Below are 21,326 nucleotides of genomic sequence, written 5' to 3'. Positions count from 1 at the left end.
AAAGCCCTCAGGACCTCAGACTTGGGCAAAGGTTCCCCTTCCAACAGGATGACCCTAAGCAAACAGCCAAGACAATGCAGGAGTGGCTTTGGGACAAGTCTCTGAATGTCCTTGAGTGGCCCAGCCAGAACCCAGACTTAAACCCGATCAAACATCTCTGGAGAGACCTGAAAATAGTTGTGAAGCAACAATCCCCATCCAACCTGACAGAGCTTGAGAGGATCTGCGGGATCTGTGCCAAGCTTGTAGTGTCATTTATTTAAATAGGAAAGTCAGTTGAGAACAAATTCTTATTTACAATGATGGGCCTACCAGGAAACAGTGGGTTAACTGCCTTGTTCAGGGGCAGAACAACAGATGTTTATATATTTTTTTACCTTGTCAGCTCAGGGATTTGATCCAGCAACCTTTCGGTTACTGACCCAACACTCTAACCACTAGGCTACCTGTCGCCTGTCATACCCTACACCCAAGGCTTTACATCGCTGCCAAAGGTGCTTCAACAAAGTAATGAGTAAAGGGTCTGAATACTTATGTAAATATGACATTTCATATATTTTGTTTTCATAAATTTGCCAAAATGGAGAAAGTTTTTGCTTTGTCAATGGTTTATTGTGTGTAGATTGATGAGGGGGGGAACTATTTAATCCATTTTATAAGGCTGTAACGTAACAACATTAGCAAAAAGTCAAGGGGTCTGAATACTTCCGAATGCACTGTATGGGGGAAATAATTGCATTCCTTGCAAATAAAGCCTTACTATTTCTATGTGTTGTGAAAAATATATGAAATAATAATAATAAACTATTAATAATAAACTATTTGACTTCATCACCTACAGTATGATTTTATATTAAGGTGTTTTCACAACAAAAAACAAATCTGAGATGGACAATCTTGATTGACTTTAAATTAAGTATGAGGAATGATTCAGGAGATGGAAAACCACCCACACAAATTATTAATTGTCATCAGCATTTTTACTGTAGGTTTTTATAAATATCCAGTATACACTTATAAAATAGCTTGTATATTCTCCCAACATATTGGCAACAGTTCTTTGAAACCATCGACTTGATTTCATAATAACATTCAATCTACAAACCTGAGAAACAAACCAAACAAGAATAACAAAGGTTTTTCAAAAACATGCTACACAGTAGCATAAATTACAATGTATATTAGAGCCAACGCAAGCCTGAATTCAGTGTGACAAAAGACAATCTGCTCAAAATACATTGAAACATGTAAGTCTCACTATAGACCCAAGTCTGCCAGTTCAATCCCATATATTAACAAAGGACATTGTTTACATTTATCAAATGATGTCTTTGAGTCTAAGAGACATCAAGGTACTAAAAGTGTCAGCATACTCAATTCAATTATTGCCTCAATAAATAGATTTTTAAAGAAGCAAAGCTTCTATGTCTGTCAGTCACAGGTCCAGTGTTCAACATGGGCAGCTCTTTCCCCTGCAGGACTCAGGATCCCCTCATTGGAGAGTGTAGGTTGACAGTAGGTTGGTGATTGTCCATTTCTGACCAGAGCACTTCTGTATAGCCAGCTGGTAGCCAAACTCCGTTTCGCCGTTCTCTACCAGCTCCAGGCAACGTTTGGAATTCATGTTTTCTATGGAGCCTCCCTTATGGACACAGAGCAAACACAAAATGTTGAGTTATGCAGTCAGTTCACTTTGCTCATATACATTGTGTCCAGTCATTTCCCTGTGATGAAATACATTTTGTCCATCAGGAGCTCCAACTTGTAATGGCAGACCAATGAGGCCCTTTAAAATCAACATGATACATCTGTAATCACAGAGAGAAAATTCATGCAGATGGATCTTTTACATTTGAGCAATTTAGCAGACGCTTTTATCCAGTGCATAGATTTTCATACTTCTTCGTACAGGCCCTCCGTGGGAATCGAACTCACAACCCTGGCGTTTGCATGTGCCAAACTCCTCAATCCCTGCAGGTGACAAAAGCATACCCATAAAATGACGCTGCCTCCACATTACTTGAAATTGACATTTGAACGGAGCAAAATGTGACAATTGTGAAAGGGGTGTGTAGACTCTCTCTACCAACTGAGCCATAAGGGAGGCCGTTTGATAATGTCACCTGGGGAACAACAAGAATCTATATAACTGAGGCTAGCCTACAATCACTAAGGATAACGATCTAAAAGCCTTCAACCCCAGGTTAAGGTCTCTGGTAGGTCCTGCTTTTTCCTCGCCTTCTCTTGCACCCCAGTATCTCTACTTGCACATCATCATCTGCACATCTATCACTCCAGTGTTAATGCTAAATTGTAATGACATTGACTCTATGGCCTATTTATTGCCTCACCTCCCTAATCTTCTACGTTTGCACACACTGTACATAGATTTTCCCATTGTGTTATTGACTGTACGTGTGTTTATGTGCAACTCTGTGTTGTTTTTGGTCGCAAGGTTTTGCTTGATCTTGGCCAGGTCGCAGTTGTAAATGAGAACTTGTTCTCAACTGGCCTACCTGCTTAAATAAATAAAGGTGAAATAAATACAAAAAATATATATGCACATTACTGTAACAAAGTTAGACTTCTGCAGGTACCAGTGGATGTAGAGAATTTGTCCATTGTAAAAAAATATATATATATAAAAAAAATGGCTTGATTGTGTCTGCAGGAACCCTGAAGATCTCAGATTAAGTTAATCGAGGATGTTAAATGGCAACCACCAGATGAGAAAGAAACCACTTTAACAGCATCTGCAGTGGCATGCTACTCAAAGACAGATACAGTGCCTCGTGGAAGTCTACACACCCCTTTCACAATTGTCACATTTTGCTGCCTTCAAATGAAAATGTTTAGAAATGTGGTGGCAGCATAATTGTATGGTATGCTGGTCACCTGCAGAGACTGAGGAGTTTGTCAGGATCCAAAATAAATATGAAAAGAGCAAAGACCAGGTAAAAAAAATTGCCTACGTCTTCTGAATGCCTAACCCTGGGATAGAGGTTTCTTTTTTTGTGGGACAATTACACAAATTTGAATGCCAAAGACACCATAATGACCTTCCAATAGGTGTTGAGTGTTCCTGAAAAAGGTCCATTCTCAGTCCTGACAACCTTTTCATACGTGAGTTCCAAATATCTCTAATGGTCACCCCAGCGTGAGTCGTTTTACGCAAGTGATGTCAGAATGCACTCACTGTTCCAAAATGTGATTATTACACAATAGGACAGTTAACACGCACTGCCTGCTAATTATTTATAGGCTGTTTCAACATGTCAATTTCAAATGAATTTTTAACACGTATTTTCTAACAACAGTTTGAATTGAGGTGTGTTCCGCCTCCTCATTAATTCACATAGAAGTAGCCAATTTCAGCGTTGCAGACAATTATGTTTGATGCTTTACTGAGCCGGTGTTTGCGCGGACCAAGTACACAGATATTTGCGCAGTCTTGCACGAATTAGAACATTTTCTGAATTAATTTAATCGCTTTAGCCGTGATTGCAAAATTAATCAAGGCTCCCTTTGTTATTTAGTTTAATAACTAAAATGCTCGACTGTATTTAAATACATGGATGACAAGTATGCTGTGTGATGCCACGCACAAATTAATGAGCGATTGATTGATGTACTGTATATTGAAGTAGGCCTTTATACCAATAAGTATGTTATCCTATAACAGCTACAGTAAGAAATGCTTTTTCGTTTATCTTGGAATAAAAAATTAAAAAATATTCATCAAATGAATTAGCTACATTTCTAAAAACCAATCTCATATAGTCTGTTCAATTAAGGCTCCCTTTGACTCTTAGGTCTACAGCTCCATGTCATTTCAATAACTTAGCTTCTCAAAGATGCCCTTTGGTGGGCAAAATAGCACTAACTACAATTAATGGCAACAATGGCTGACACTTAAATAACGTGCCATAGAATTCTGCGGCAGCCCGCAAGCTGTGCTGCAGTACGACAACTTTTAAAAGGAGAACCACTGTACGCATCAGCAACCACAGCTAATTAAGTCACTGAAACCCTTAACAAAGAGTTGCAGTCTGTTTTGTAATGGGTGGCCGGTAAAAAACTGGTCCTGAACATCTCTAAAACGAATAAAATTTTCTTTGGTACAAATCATTCCCTAAGTTCTAGACCTCAGCTGAATCTGGTAATGAATGGTGTGGCTGTTGAACTAGTTGATGCGACTAAATTACTTGGTGTTACCTTAGATTGTAAAATGTCATGGTCAAAACATAGATTCAATGGTTGTAAAGATGGGGAGAGGTCTGTCCGTAACAAAGAGATGCTCTAGTTTTGTCTAATCTTGATCATTGTCCAGTTGTGTGGTCGAGTGCTGGAAGGAAATACCTAGTTAAGCTGCAGCTGGCCCAGAACAAAGGGGCACGTTTTGCTCTTAATTGTAATCGGAGGGCTAATATAAATACTATGCATGCCAGTCTCTCTTGGCTAAGAGTTGAGGAGAGACTGACTATCGCTGTACATAACTACTGTAAATAAAAGCAGCATCTACAGTGGTACAAATATATTCTTGAATTTGATCAAATTAAAACGCACATTATTTTCAATTTTGTAGTAACAAGTGGTTGCCAAGGTGAATAATCCAATAATAATTGGTATGACACGGCTCTCGGAACTCATTAAGGAGGCAGCTTCTAAATGAAAATACCTGCAGATCAATAAAATTGTCCCTGTAAATCGAATTCAATTTAGAGGATTGGAGGATTCTAAATTAATATCCAAGGGGATTTTATACAATTATAATGCAGGGTTAATAATAAATGTATATATTTGTAGGAGTTGATGCATTCTTCGTTAGGACAAACCTGGTCTGTGATATTGATTTAGAAATGTAAAACCTTACAGAGAATATCCAGAGTCGGCTTTCTATTCCGCAACAAAGCCTCCTTCACTCAAGCCGCCAAACTTACCCTCGTAAAACTGCCATCCTACCGATCCTCGACTTCGGCGACGTCATCTACAAAATAGCTTCCAACACTCAACTCAGCAAACTGGATGCAGTTTATCACAGTGCCATCCGTTTTGTCACGAAAGCACCTTATACCACCCACCACTGCGACCTGTATGCCCTAGTCGGCTGGCCCTCGCTACATATTCGTCGCCAGACCCACTGATTCCAGGTCATCTACAAGTCCATGCTAGGTAAAGCTCCGCCTTATCTCAGTTCACTGGTCACGATGGCAACACCCACCCGTGTCACGCGCTCCAGCAGTTGTATCTCATTGATCATCCCTAAAGCCAACACCTCATTTGGCCGCCTTTCGTTCCAGTTCTCTGCTGCCTGTGACTGGAACGAATTGCAAAAATCGCTGAAGTTGGAGACTTTTATCCCCCTCACCAACTTCAAACATCTGCTATCTGAGCAGCTAACCGATCGCTGCAGCTGTACATAGTCTATCGGTAAATAGCCCACCCAATTTACCTACCTCATCCCCATTCTGTTTTTATTTATTTACTTTTCTGCTCTTTTGCACACCAATATCTCTACCTGTACATGACCATCTGATCATTTATCACTCCAGTGTTAATCTGCAAAATTGTAATTATTTGCCTCATGCTTTTTGCACACAATGTATATAGACTCTCCTTTTTTCTACTGTATTATTGACTTGTTTATTGTTTACTCCATGTGTAACTCTGTGTTGTCTGTTCACACTGCTATGCTTTATCTTGGCCAGGTCGCAGTTGCAAATGAGAACTTGTTCTCAACTAGCCTACCTGGTTAAATAAAGGTGAAAAAAATGCATTTAAAAAAAGGGGCTTTTATATAATTATAATGAAAGTTTAATAATAATAATAATAAAAATGGTTGCCTCTTAATGAGTTCCGAGAGCCTATCTTCAATATAATCATTAAATTCAGAAGGTTTAACCCTGCAGTAGGTTATAATAATACATGCCTTCTGGGAATGTTAAAAAGTCCAAAAGGTTATGGGCTGAATTTTGGCTGTCAAAAGTATTCAAATCAACCAATGTCAGCCTTTAAATGCTTTATTATGCAAATGTTTGAAGTGCGTGTGGGTGACGGGGAGAAACAAAATGGTGCAGTTTGAGGCCATGAGGTGGAGAGTGATTTTTAAAATATATTTTACCTTTATTTATACAGGTTTTATTCTCATTGAGATAACATCTCTTTTCCAAGAGAGACCTGGTCCAATAGCAGCAGAGGGAACAATGTTTCTGACAAAACAAAAACAACTTACATACACTAACACAACATTAAACAAAACTATAAATCACACATACAGTACAACAAAAACATTTTACATTAAAAACACAAACGTCTCGACTAAAAACAGCTGGCCTAAAAACAACTACACTCTTCCATGATATATAAATCGATCAAGTGATTAAACTCCACCAACGAAACCAGATCATTACATTTTAAAATGTTCAGGAGAGAATTCCAGACAAATACTTATTTTCCACCATAATTTGCAAATAAATTCATTAAAAATCCTACAATGTTATTTTCTGGATTTTTCCCCCTCATTTTGTCTGTCATATTTGAAGTGTACCTATGATGAGAATTACAGGCCTCTCTAATCTTTTTAAGTGGGAGAACTTGCACAATTGGTGGCTGACTAAATATTTTTTTTGCCCCACTGTATATTCAGTCAACACATATATCTTAAGAATATCATGGAATATAATTGAACATTTTTGTTTCTCTTAGAATAAAAACCTTTGTGTAACAACTGTTTTAATAATTAATATGCTACAGTCTAGTTACAGCTTCTTCTGACCAAAACCAAATGTCTTTTTTCTGGTGTGCGTGCAGGACAGAGGAATAGCAATTCTTACACTATTGTTCTAAATTCAATCATCTTCATCCTCATCATTCCATTTATAGAAATTCAATGTTGAACAATTATCAGTTTCTAGCATTCATTTAAGTACATTAGCATTAGCACCAAAAAGCATAATCATTGCTCTAACTCCCCCTTGTGGTGGTCTGGAGCAATGAAGCAGTGGCACAGGGTAACATAGTAAACCACAAATTACCTCTAAGTCCCGCAGCATCATCTCAAAACGTTTAATATTGAGGAACCACTGTATATGGTTGAATCATCAGCATACATGGACACACATGCTTTGTTTAATGCCAATGGCAGGTCATTGATAAAAAATAGAAAAGAGTAGAGGACCTAGAGAGCTGCCCTGCAGAACACCACACTTTACATTTCTGACATTCGAGAAGCTTCCATTAAAGAAAACCCTTTGAGTTCTATTAGATATGGTAGATAGCTCTGAATCCACGATATGGCAGAGGTTGTAAAGCCATAACACATGTTTCCTCAACAACTGGTTATGGTCAATAATATCAAAGGCTAGACTGAAATCTAATAGTACCACAATCCCACAATCTTCTTATTACCAATTTCTTTCAACCAATCATCAGTCATTTGTGTCAGTGCAGTACATGTTGAGTGCCCTTCTCTGTAAGCAAGTCTGTTATTTTATTTACAGAGAAATAGCATTGTATTTGGTCAAACACAATTTTGTCCAACAGTTTGCTAAGAGCTGGCAGCAAGCTGATAAGTCTTCTGTTAGAACCAGTAAAGGCCGCTTTACCACTCTTGGCTAGCGGAATTACTTTAGCTTCTCTCCAGGCCTGAGGATAAAGGCTTTCCTCTAAGCTCAGATGAAAGATATGCCGATAGGAGTGGCTAGAGAGTCAGCTACCATCCTCAGTAGCTTTCCATCTAAGTCGTCAATGCCAGAAGGTTTGTCCTTATTGACCAATAACAATTTTTCCACCTCTCCAATAATAAAATTCAAATTGGAAATGTTTTTCTTTCATTCTTTTTTTTCTTTTTTTATACATGAGTACGATGGCTCACTGTTCGTTGTTGACATTTCCTGCATAAGTTTGCCCACTTTGACAATTAAATAATCATAAAAATAATTGCCAACATGAAATGGTTTTGTGATGAATAAGCCATCGATTTCAATGAAAGATGGAGTTGAATTTGTCTTTCTGCCCATAATTTAATTTAAAGTATTCCAAAGTATTTTCTCCATCATTCTTTATATCATTGATCTTGGCTTCATAATACAGTTTCTTCTCCTTTTTGTTGAGTTTAGTCACATAATTTCTCAATTTGCAGTAAGTCAGATGTGCAGCCAGACTTATAAGCCACTCTTTTTTCCCCATCTCTTTCAACCATACAGTTTTTCAATTCCTCATCAATCCATGCAGAGCCTTAACAGTTCTAACAGTCAGTTTCTTGAAAGGTGCATGTTTATCAATAATTGGAAGAAGCAATTTCATACATTTATCAAGTTCAGCACCTGGATGCTCCTTATTAATCACATCACACCAACAAATACTTTTTACATCATCCACAGAAGAGTCACAGCAAAATATTTCGTATGATCTCTTTAGGCCCAGCTTTTGGAACTTTGGCTTTCCTGGATATTGCCACTGTATTGTGAGCCAATGGGTACGTATACAGCTTTAGAACAAAGTTCTAAAGTATTAGTAAAAATGTGATCGATACATGTGGATTATCTTGTTCCTGTAGTGTTTGGAAACACCCTGGTAGGTTGATCAATAACCTGAAGCAGATTACAGGCTGGTTACAGTGAGAAGCTGCTTCTTGAGCAGACCGCTTGATGAAAACCAGTCAATATTCAGGTGCCCAAGAAAGTAGACCTCTCTGTTTATATCACATACACTATCAAGTATTTCACACATATTATTTAGATACTGACTGTTATACTGACTGTTAGCACTTGGTGGTCTAACACCCCAAAAGAAAAGGCTTTAGAACTGCCAAGTGAACCACAACACAATAACAATTGAATAAGATGTTTTCAAAGCATTACAGGGATATGGCTCTGAATATATACAGCAACACCGCCCCCATTTCTGTCTCTTCTATAGGATGTTATATACTTGCATTGCTACTGCTGTATCATGAAATTCATTATTTTAGTGAGTCTCAGAAATGGCTAATATATGAATGTTAGCAAGTTATTGATTTCATGAACCTTATTTCTAAGGCTACATATGTTAGTATGGACTATTTTCAGCCCTTTCCTGGGTATTTCTTAGACATAATATGGAAGAGAACAAACAGAGCAAGAGAAAAAAATACACATTCAACAGTCCATTAATGAATTCAGCAGTCCATTAATTAACTTAAAGGGATACGGCAAGATTTCGAGATATAGGTCGTTTTTCTACTTACCCTGTCAGACGAACACATGGATACCATTTCTATGTCTCTACATGCAGTTTGGAGATGATTGAAGTTCGCATAAAATTAGCTTAGCACAATTGCTGGAAGTAGATCGCTCCTCTCAAAATAGGGAAATAGACCTAACTACTCCAAAGCTGGGTGGTTGGTCATTTATAGTCTTACAAAGCTATACATATTAATCAATATTATAGCTTATATTCCCCTTCTCTCTCCATTCGATAGGCTATGAATACATGACTGAAGGGTACGCTTCATCATTTTATGCATGGCTTTCTCCCGATCAAACAATGAATGTAACAGACTTCCATCTCAAAAAGTTATTTGAATAGCCTAAAAACATAAGGTAGCCAAGAGTACTAATAATGAGGGTGAACAAACAATATCAACAGCTTATAGAAAAATCTAATGACAAGTTTAATCAAGTTTAAGCTTATTAAGAAAGAAATTATCCATGCAGGCCGAAATGGGCAATAACCTATCTTCCTACTAGGCATATCATAAAAACTTCCAGACAAATTTAAAGTTATAAACAGGAGCTTATTTCCCAAATATTCTAGCCTATGAAGGTGTTGTCCTAAAGGTGTGGCTTTCAAAAATAACAAGAATAAAAGTCCATAGTTTAAGCCTAAGCATAGACTATTCTCAATAATAGCTTTATGAGAGATGGAACGATATTATTTATTTTTCTATTATTTTATGAGGCAAATAAAGCAATTATTATCCAGTTCTGAAGACAGTAGACTGCTTCTATCCAGCCCATGATGTAGGCCTATAAACTAGCTGACTACGTTAAGATGGCCTGCTTTTCATCAGACAATTAATTCTCCATCATGTGTGCGCCACACAGACAGACACAGACGCACACACAAACCTGTTTCGCTCCTTCACCAGAAAGGAATACTAGAATAGATCTGCCATTGCCTGCACTTAGCCTTTGTGCGGCGTTTAACAACATTATCTGTCGTCATGATTCATCCAGTTGCATTCTATTATTGGGGTGGCCAATAGGGCGATAGCATGGTATATCTGCCCTTAACCTTGTTCTGAACATCTCCAAAACAAAGGTCATGTGGTTTGGTAAGAAGAATGCCCTTCTCCCCACAGGTGTGATTACTACCTCTGATGGTTTAGAGCTTGAGGTGGTCACCTCATACAAGTACTTGGGAGTATGGATATACAGTACACTGTTCTTCTCTCAGCACATATCAAAGCTGCAGGCTAAAGTTAAATCTAGACTTGGTTTCCTCTATTGTAATCACTCTTCTTTCCCCCCACCTGCCAAACTAACCCCGATTCCGATGACCATCCTACCCATGCTAGATTACAGAGACGTAATAGATAGGCAGGTAAGGGTGTACTTGAGCGGCAAGATGTTCTTTACCATACGGACATCAGATTTGCCACCAATGCTCCTTATAGGACACATCACTGCACTCTATACTAATCTGTAAATTTCTCATCTCTGTATACCCGTGGCAAGAACCACTGGTTGATGCTGCTTTACAAAACCCTCTTAGGCCTCACTCCCCCCTATCGGGTGTATCTACTGCAGCCCATCCTCCTCCACATACAACACCCATTCTGCCAGTCACATTCTGTTAAAGGTCACCAAAGCACACACATCCCTGGGTCGCTCCTCTTTTCAGTTCGCTGCAGTTAGCGACTGGAACGAGCTGTAACAAACACTCAAACAGTTTTATCTCCATCTCTTCATTCAAAGACACAATCATAGACACACTTACTGACAGTTGTGGCTGCTTTGCGTCATGTATCGTTGTCTCTACCTTCTTGCCCTTTGTGCTGTTGTCATTGCCCAATAAAGTTTGTACCATGTTGTGCTGCTACCATGTTGTGCTGCTGCAATGTTGTGCTGCTACCACGCTATGTTGTCGTCTTAGGTCTCTCTTCATGTAATGTTGTCGTGATGTGAGTTTTGTTCTATATTTTTATTACATTTATTTTTAATTCCAGCCCCATCCACGTAGGAGTCCTTTGGCCTTTTGGTAGGCCGTCATTGTAAAAAAAATGTTTTATGGGTACATAATCATATTAAGACATATGTTGACATCGCCCAATCCTAGTTGCGATATCTAAACATCTATGCGACAAAGGGGACAGAGAATCTCTGTCTGCAACCACGTGCTCTCACTACTGGTGTCCCCCAGGGCTCGGTTCTAGGTCATCCTCTTTTCACCAAGTCACTAAGCTCAGTCATATCCTCACATGGTCTCTCCCATCATTGCTATGTGGATGACATTCAACTTCTTTTCGCTTTCCCCCCCTCCTGACATCCAGCTGGTGACATGACATTGGCCCACCAACATAAAGCTTAATCTCAACAAGACCGAGCTACTCATCCTCCAATGGAAAGCCTGCCCCCTCCAAGACATCTCCATCACGTTTGACAACTCCACAGTCCCCTGCTCCTAGAGTGCAAAGAACCTTGGCATGACCTTGGTCAACACCCTGTTCTCTGCAAACATCAAAAAAGTGATTAGCACCTGCAGGTTCATGCTCTACAACATCCGTAGAGTACAACCTTTCGTCACACAGGAAACGGCACAGTTTTTAATCCAGACACTTGTCATCTCCCGTCTAGACTACTGCAACTCTCTTGTTGTCTGGGCTGCCGCTTGTGCCATCAAACCCCTGCAACTTGTCCAGAATGCCGCAGCCCGCCTGGGGTTCAACCTTCCCAAGTTCTCCCACATCACCCCCCTCCTCCACCCCACCCCGCTCCACACTACACTGGCTTCCAGTCGAAGCTCACATCATCTTCAAGACCCTGGTGCTCGATCAGGTTCAAGTCTGGGCCACTCAAGTACATTGAGACTTGTTCCGAAGTCACTCCTGCATTGTCTTGGCTGTATGCTTAGGGTCATTGCACTGTAGGAAGGTGAACTGTAGCCCCAGTCTGAGGCCCTGAGTGCTGTGGAGCAGGTTTTCATCAAGGATCTCTGTACTTTGTACATCCCCACAGCATGAGGCTGCCACCTCCATGCTACACCATAGGGATGTTGCCAGGTTTCCTCCAGAATTGACTCTTGGCATTCAGTCCAAAGAGTTCCATCTTATTTTCATCAGACCAGAGAATCTTGTTTCTCATGGTCGGATCCAATAATCACCCTTGCAAACTCCAGTCCGCAGGCTGTCATGTGCACATTTACTGAGGGAGGAGAGTTGGCTGTCTAGCCACTCTACCATAAAGGCCTGATTGGTGGAGTATGCAGAGATGGTTGTCCTTCTAGACGGTTCTCCCATATCCACAGAGGAACCCTGGGACTCTGTCAGAGTGACCATCAGGTTCTTGGTTACCTCCCTGAACAAGGCCCTTCTCTCTCTCTCTCTCGATTGCTCCATTTGGTCAGGCAGCCAGCTCTAGGAAGTGTCTTTGTGGTTCCAAACTTCTTCCATTTAAGAATGATGGAGGCCGCTGTGTTCTTGGAACCTTCAATGCTGCAGACATTTACCCTCCCTCAGATCTGTGCCTTGACACAATCCTATCTCGGAGCTCTATGGACAATTCCTTCAACCTCATGGCTTGTTTTTTTCTCTGACATGCACTGTTAACTGTGTGACCTTATATAAACAGGTGTGTGCCTTTCCAAATCATGTCCAATCAATTGAATTTACCACAGGTGGCCTCCAATCAAGTTGTAGAAACATCAAGGATGATCAATGGAAACCGGATGCACCTCAGCTCAATTTCGAGGCTCATAGCAAAGGGTCTGAATACTTATGTAAATACGTTTTTTTATTTTGTATACCTTTGCAAAAATGTCTAAAAACCTGTTTTCGCTTTGTCGTAATGGGGTATTGTGTGTAGATTGATGAAGATAATTTTTAAAAAAGCTGTAACGTAACAAAATGTGTAAAAAGTCAAGTGATCTGAACAATTTCTGAATGTACTGCAAGTGTCCTTTAGGCTGCAAAGCTCAAATGGGCAAAAGTTCTTAATAATTTGGCTATATATTTAGCCTCCAAATATAGATTTAATATACATGTAGGCATAGATTATTCTCGGTTTAACAAACAATAGCCGAACTTCTAGGATTCTCTGCACTCCACACTCACTCATTTCAATTTCAAATGTATGACTTAGGTCAATAGGCAAAAAAACTTAAGTACTGTATGTTCACAGTTCAGATTTGCAAGCAGTGCTTCAGTGTCCTCAAATACAAACTGCACTGATCAGAATGAAATACTTGCTTATAATCTATGGGCTGTGCGTAAAACTTCAACTGCATATCTCATGACTAAAGCCTTTCTGCCCCTAAACAAATTCAAAATCCTTTCAAATAATGCTGTAAAATAAAGTACATGAGTCAAATAAGTACTAGATCTAAAACATAGGCAACAAATGCGAGCTGGTAGATTAGTCAGCCAGGCAAGGTGGAAATGTAACTCCAAGCTTAGATGTGCGCCATGCACAACGGACATGCAGGGACAGCCCTAGCCAATAATACCATAACCATTTAGTTGGATTTCACTACCCTTTGTTGTGACAGTTGGAAATAGGGTCTCAGCTTTCTGGTAGGCACTGAATTTATCTCCAAACTCTCAATATTGACCGTTGTAGCGCTGCTTTTTATTTTTAACCAAATTATCTTTGATATATAGCCCATATAGGCTACATAGCACGGGAAGCACACAACTACTATTTGAGGTGATTGCATAGGCCGACATTCCCTTCAGAAAGTATTCACATCTAGGGCTGTTACGGTGACCGTAAAACCACACAGTCATGACGGCAGTCAAATTCCACTTGACCGCTTAGCCATGGTAATTGGGCTTCTCCAAGCTCTGATGCTGCTGAAGTCCATTAGTAGTCTACCGAACTTGCTAACTGCCTGGTACTAAGCATTGTATTGACTGTTAAACAGCCATCACTAACATTGAGTAGCCACTTTAATAATGAAAAAATTGATGTAATAAATGTATCATTAGCCACTTTAAATAATGTTTACATACCCTACATTACTCATCTCATATGTATATACTGTACTCTACACCATCTTGCCTATGCCGTTCGGCCATCGCTCATTCATATATTTTTATGTACCTTATTCAGTCCTTTACACTTGTGTGTGTGTGTGTATAAGGTAGTTGTTGTGAAATTGTTAGGTTAGATTACTTGTTAGATATTACTGCATGGTCGGAACTAGAAGCGCAAGAATTTTGCTCCTCTAGCATTAACATCTGCTCACCATGTGTATATGACAAATATAATATAATAATATAATATGAAATAATGCCACGGAATCCTAAGCAAATGAACAAGTGTACCCCACAGCCATATGGCAAAGCCAGATCAGGGCCTAACATAAGGACAACTCAGAGTATGCTGTTCTGTTCTACATATCATGTTTCTTTAGACCTGGGCTATATTACATGGATTTATTAGACTTTTTAAAATGTAGATGTTCCAAAAGGTCTACATCAGTGGCTTGTAGGAAGCCAGGAGATGCTAAATGTGTTTATGTTAATTAACGGTCAATTACTGCGAGACCAGCAGTTATTTGCTTGACAATCACACCCCTATTCACACCCCTGGACTTTTTCCCCATTTTGTTGTGTTACAACATGAATTTAACATGTATTAAATATATATTTTTTGTCAATTGCCTACACACAATACCCCATCATCATTACGCTGGAGGCCCTGGGTCTGAACCCTGCCCTGTGCAACTTGGTCCTGGACTTCCTGACGGGCTGCCCCCAGGTGGTGAAGGTAGGAAAAACACCTCCACTTCACTGATACTCAACACTGGGGCCCCACAAGGATGAGTGCTCAGGCCCCTCCTGTACTCCCTGTTCACCCATGACTGCGTGGCCATACACGCCTCCAACTCAATCAACAAGTTTGGAGACGACACAACATTAATAGGCTTGATTACCAAGACAAGACAGCCTACAGGGAGGAGGTGAGGGCCCTGGGAGCCTGGTTCCAGGAAAATAACACCTCGCACAACGTCAACAAAACAAAAAGGAGCTGAACGTGGACTTCAGGAAACAGCAGAGGGAGCACCCCTCTATTCACGTCGACGGCGTACAGATCACGGACAAACTGAAATGCTCCACCCACACATACAGTGTGATGAAGAAGGCACAACAGCGCCTCTTCAACTTCAGGAGGCTGAAGAAATGTGGCTTGGCACCTAAAACCCTCACACACTTTTACAGGTGCACAATTGAGAGCATCCTGTCAGGCTGCATCACCGCCTGGTACGGAAACTGCACCGCCCGCAACAGCAGGGCTCTCCAGAGTGTGGTGCTGTCTGCCCAATGCATCACCGGGGGCAAACTACCTGCCCTCCAGGACACTTATAGCACCCGATGTCACAGGAAGGCCAAAAAGATCATCAAGGACAACAACCACCCGAGCCACTGCCTGTTCACCCCGCTATCATCCAGAAGGCGAGGTCAGTACATGTGCATCAAAGATGGGACCGAGAGACTGAAAAACAGCTTCTATCTCAAGGCCATCAGATTGTTAAATACTATTAAAATAGCCATCACTAGCACATTAGTGGTTGCTGCCCTAAATACATAGACTTGGAATAATTGGCCACTTTAATAATGTTTACATATTTTGCAATACTCATCTCATATGTATATACTGTATTATATCCTATTCTACTGTATCTTAGACTATGCCACTGACATTGCTCACCCAAATATGTATATATTCTTAATTCCATTCCTTTACATTAGTGTTAGATATTACTGTTAGATATTACTGCACTGTTAGACCTAGAAACACAATCATTTCACTACACCCGCAATAACATCTGCTAAACACGTGTATGTGACAAATCAGTTTTGATGTGATGTCAAAGTGGAATTATGTTTTTCAGCATTTTTACAAATGAATTAAAAATGAAAAGCTGAAATGTCTTGATTCACTAAGTATTAGTGCCAGGGTAGCTAGTGGGCGGCAGCATAGCCTAGTGGTTAGAGCGGTGGACTAATAAACAAAAGGTTGCAAGTTCGAATCCCTGAGCTGACAAGGTACAAATCTATTGTTCTGCCCCTGAACAAGGCAGTTAACCCACTTTTCCTAGGCCGTCATTGATAGTAAGATTTTGTTCTTAACTAGTTAAATAAAATAAAACTTCAACCCCTTTGTTGTGACTAGTCAAAATAAGTTCAGGAGTAAAAATGTGCTTAACAAGTCACATAATGAGTTGCATGGACTCACTCTGTGTGCAACAATAGTGTTCATCTCTGTACCCGACACATCCAGATAATTGTAAGGTCCCTCAGTCGAGCAGTGAATTTCAAGCACAGATTCAACCACAAAGACCAGGTAGGTTTTCCAATCCCTCACAAAGAAGTGCACCAATTGGTAGATTTTTTATATTAAAGCAGACATTGAATATCCCTTTGATCTTGGTGAACTTATTAATTACACTTTGGATGGTGTATCAATACAAATATAAAAGTATCCTTCCGAACTCAGTTGCCAGAAAGGGAGGATATCGCTCAGGGATTTCACCATCAGGCCAATGGTGACTTTAAAACCGTTAAGAGTTTAATGGCTGTAACAGGAGAAAACTGACGATGGATCAAAAACATTGTGTTGTAGTTACTCCACAATACTAACCTAATTGAGAGAGTAAAAAGAATGCCTGTACAAAATACAAATATTCCAAAACATGCATCCTGTTTGCAACAAGGCATTAAAGTAACACTGCAAATAATGTGCCAAAGCATTTCACTTTTTGTCCTGAATACAAAGTGTTGTATTGGATTTGACACAACCATATTACTGAGTACCACTCTCCAAATTTCAAGCATGGTGGTGGCTGCATCGGGTTATGGGTATGCGTTACAGACTGAGGAGTAAAAAACAATGTGAATGGAGCTAAGCACAGGCAAAACCCTAGAGGAAAACCTGGTTCAGTCTGATTTCCACCAGACACAGAGAATAATTCACCTTTCAATGACCTAAAACTCAAGGCCAAAGTTTTACTTAGAGCTTCTTTAACCGCAACGAGATCGGTGTACCTATACCGGGATGGTTGATGCTAACGTGCGCTAGTGTGACTAGAATGACGTAAGTAACAGCAAACTATGGGCACAAAGTTTACACTCTTGTTAATCTAACTGCACTCTACCATTTACAGTTATTACAGCAAAAACATACCATGCTATTGTTTGAGGAGAGTGCACAACAACAAAAACGTATCACAGCAACTGGTTTGATACATTCACCTCTGAAGGTAAATGAAGGTAAATAATATACTTGCATTCAGTAATCTTGCTCTGATGATTTGTCATCCTGAGAGTCCCAGAGATAAAATGTGACAGTTTTGTTTGATAAAATCCATTTTTATTTTCAAATGTAGGAACTGGGTTATACAGTTTGAACTCGTGCTGCCTCTGGCTCCACACCCACCTCGCCCAGCCATCTAGATGTGTGAAAGTTAGTGTATAAGCTAATGATCCATCATGTATGACATTCCTGGAAGTGTGTAAACTAAAATTTTGTATCATATATATTTCTGTATGTTCTTTATAGTTAGAAAATGTATATAAAATTTATAAATTGCAGTATTGCAATGCTTCACTGGAACAATCTGAAACTTTGCACACACTGCTGCCATCGAGTGGGCAAAATCGAGTGGGCAAAATCTAAATCTAAATTGCGCCTAAACTGCAATATTATGGCCTTTTTTCGTTTATCACACATAGATCGATATCTAGGCTATATATGGACCGATTTAATCTAAAAAAAAGACCCAATAGTGATTATGGGACATCCTAGGAGTGCCAACAAAGATGGTCAAAGGTAATGAATGTTTTATATTTTATTGTGCGGTTTGTGTAGCGCCGACTATGCTAATTATTTTGTTTACGTCCCCTGCGGGTCTTTTGGGGTGTTACATGCTATCAGATAATAGCTTCTCATGCTTTCGCCGAAAAGCATTTTAAAAATCTGACTTGTTGCCTGGATTCACAACGAGTGTAGCTTTAATTCAATACCCTGCATGTGTATTTTAATGAACGTTTGAGTTTTAACTAGTACTATTAGCATTTAGCGTAGCGCATTTGCATTTCCAGATCTCTAGATGGGACGCCTGCGTGCCAGGTAGGAGCAAGAGGTTAAAGGACCTACCCAGAAAGACTCAAAGCTGTAATTGCTGTCAAAAGGTGTTTCTAACATGTATGGACTTATGTATGAATACTTATGTACATGAGATATTTCTGGATTTAATTCTCAATAAATGTGCAAACGTTTCTAGACATGTTTTCACTTTCTCATTATTGGGTATTGTGGATGGGTGAGAAAAAAAACATGTTGAATTCAGGCTGTAACACAACCAAATGTGAAATAAGTCAAGGGGTATGAATACTTTCTGAAGGCACTGTATATAAAGGCGGCATCTTTGGTAGTAGGCCTATGTTGGAATGTTTAAGACATTAAAATGTACTATTAGAATAATAAATTAGGCATATACAGCTAGCTAGCCCCTATTGATCTAGCAAGGTTATGAGTTTCCACTGTCCTTAGATGTTGATTAGCCTCAAGTGAAACCTTAACAGAAACAAAATATTTTATTTGCAGGAGGGAAATTTCATTGATCAAATGATTTGTTTCCAATTATTAGCCGGCAGTAGGTACGAGGTAACACTATCCCATATTCTGTGGCTAAGTTTAGTTTAGTTTATTAATTCGACCATTTTTAAAAACAAGCACACATAAAACTTGAAAAAGCCACACATGCACATGAGTAAAATCATTGAGGATAACAAAGTCTGGGAATGATTTCCATTGTGGTCCTCGAGACAAGATGGCTAGACAAGATCGAACACAGTTTGGCAGTGAAATAATAAAACAAAAACAGAGAAGAAAAACATCTCATCGATCCAGTTACATCATAGGGGTTATTCATATGGCCACAGAAGACATCAAACATATTTTTACTTTATTTTTAAAGCTGCCCAGAGAGGACATTGTTTTTAAATGGGCAGAGTCAACTCATTCCATTCTGAGGCTCCAGTATACAAGAAAGTACCTTTCCCAGCATTACTCCGGAACCTGTATAAGCACACATCAGCAACACCTGATCTGATGCTATGATTGTGTGCATTCCTAACACGAGGAAAGTAATCAGTTAGATATCTGAGCGCAGGACCATAAATACTCCTGTAAACCAAACCTAGTCTAATCTGGGACACCCAACCTCAACAGGCAGAGAGGTAAGTTCCTGAAACAAGCTCTTGCCTATGTGAATACGTGAACTCACCTTCAATACTACCCTGATCAGATTATTCTTTGCAATCTGGACCTTCCCCTTCATAAATTTAGATAAGGCCCCAAACCAGGAAGTACTAGCATAGTCAAAATGGCATTGAATGAGGGCAGTAGCTAGCCCATTCATAGAGTCCTTATCAAGCAGCTTGGACTTTCTAGCCAAAAACGTAGTCCTGGCATTAACCTGCCCTAGCACTTTATTGGCCATGCTCACACCTCCCAAGCTTCCATCAAGGATACATCCCAAGTAGCTAACAGAGGTTTTAGTAGTCAGCACCTCGCCCCTTAACTCCACACTGATTTCAGAGGACCTACTCAATTTAGGTCTGGATCCAAAAACAATTGATTCAGTTTTCCCTAAGTGCAGAGATAGCTTATTATCTCCAAGCCATTTGCGAATGTTAGTAAACTCTGCGATTAGTATGCTCCCCAACATAGTTTTACTTTTGTGAGACACCAGAAGTGTAGAGTCATCCGCATAAAGAAAAAGAAGGCAAGAACAAGCATCTTTCATATCGTTAATATACAATAAAAACAGGCCCAAGCACGCTCCCCTGCGGAACGCCACAACTCATTGTTTCTGCCTGAGACAGTGAAACATTAACCTCTACTACTTGCTCCCTACCTGATAAATTGGACTTTACCCAGCCGAGAGAGATAATGCTTAACCCCAGTGCCTCCAGTTTGGAGATTAAAGGCCTTCTGTAGGTCAAGCAGTACCACACCACAGAGATTTCGCTCATCAATCTCTTTCCTGAGGAAGTCAGTCAAGTAAAGTTGACATGAATCAGTGGAGTACGTTTTTCTAAAATCACAACTGAAAATCATACATCAGACCCTGTTTGTTAACATGTTCCTACATTTGATCATGTACAACTCTCTCCAGGATCTTTGATGTTACACAGAGGATAGATACAGGCCTATAATTCCCAGGGTCAGACTTTATCCCCCTCTTATACAGAGGTATAACTTTAGCTTGTTTCATGTCCCTGGGAAAGGTACCTTGTTCAAGAGAGATTAACGATATGCGTAATACAAGGGCCAATTTGCTCAGCAGAATCTATAAGAAACCTTGCAGGAATATTATCCAGGCCTGTGGCTTTGGAGCATTTAAGCTCTGCCAGCATACTGACTAGTTTGGCTGTTGCTACCTTTGCAAAAGAAAGAGAGTTTGGCTGAACCCCTAACTCTACATAATACTTCTGGACTTGGTTGCTAACCAGCTTGCTGGCAACAGAAGTAAAAATAAAAAAAGTTTAATTCATTGGCAACTTCTACTTTTTTCATATACCATCTCCCCCCTGATCTTCAGTCCTACTGTTTAGTTTGTTTTTGGTAGTACTACCACAGCCTAGTTCCTTAAATGATTTGCAAAGCGTTTTAGGGTCATTTTTGTTCTCAATTATTTTCTCAGCAAAGTAACCCCTCTTAGCTTCATCCATCCTGCTCTATGCTTCATTACTGTTCAAGGCAATCAGGCTAGTTTGTTACTTGGTTGATTTCACCTACTATGACATCATCTTGGTTGGTTGTCCCTATTATTACATATTCCTTGACATAATGACATCGATGATTTCCCAGACCTGGAACAAACTTTAAAACTGTTCTTGAGCTGTGTTTATCAGATCATCTGCAGAGATATAGCTCGTCAACGATTGTATTGGTGTGTATTCTCCCAAAAATGGTTATTCTATGGAAAATGCGCATGTGCATCTTATGATGGTATTTTGGTTGCTATAACATTTGGTTTGAAGTGACATTGGGCATGATTATTGAAGCATCCTACCATGGGCCCTACCACTCCCATTGTTTCACTAGTAGCGATGC

The 21,326-nt window shown here is 39.7% G+C and overlaps 1 protein-coding gene across 2 annotated transcripts in view; it reads right to left on the bottom strand.

The window, feature by feature from the left end:
- Positions 1–331: 331 nt before the first annotated feature.
- The window catches only part of LOC124003285 (polypeptide N-acetylgalactosaminyltransferase 18-like), an 86,659-nt gene continuing 65,664 nt past the window's right edge, over positions 332–21,326 (bottom strand). The window contains exon 12 of one of the 2 annotated variants that reach the window (XM_046311417.1): positions 332–1,642. In XM_046311417.1, the coding sequence (XP_046167373.1) occupies positions 1,493–1,642 (150 nt within the window). In that variant the 3' untranslated portion in view covers positions 332–1,492. The remainder of the gene's footprint in view (positions 1,643–21,326) is intronic. The other variant, XM_046311407.1, reaches the window with a different exon arrangement.

This window comes from Oncorhynchus gorbuscha, linkage group LG02, assembly GCF_021184085.1.
Source record: "Oncorhynchus gorbuscha isolate QuinsamMale2020 ecotype Even-year linkage group LG02, OgorEven_v1.0, whole genome shotgun sequence".
NCBI lineage: Eukaryota > Metazoa > Chordata > Actinopteri > Salmoniformes > Salmonidae > Oncorhynchus > Oncorhynchus gorbuscha.
Note: the sequence above shows the minus strand (reverse complement) of the source record. Positions and strands in the feature narration are given on the sequence as shown.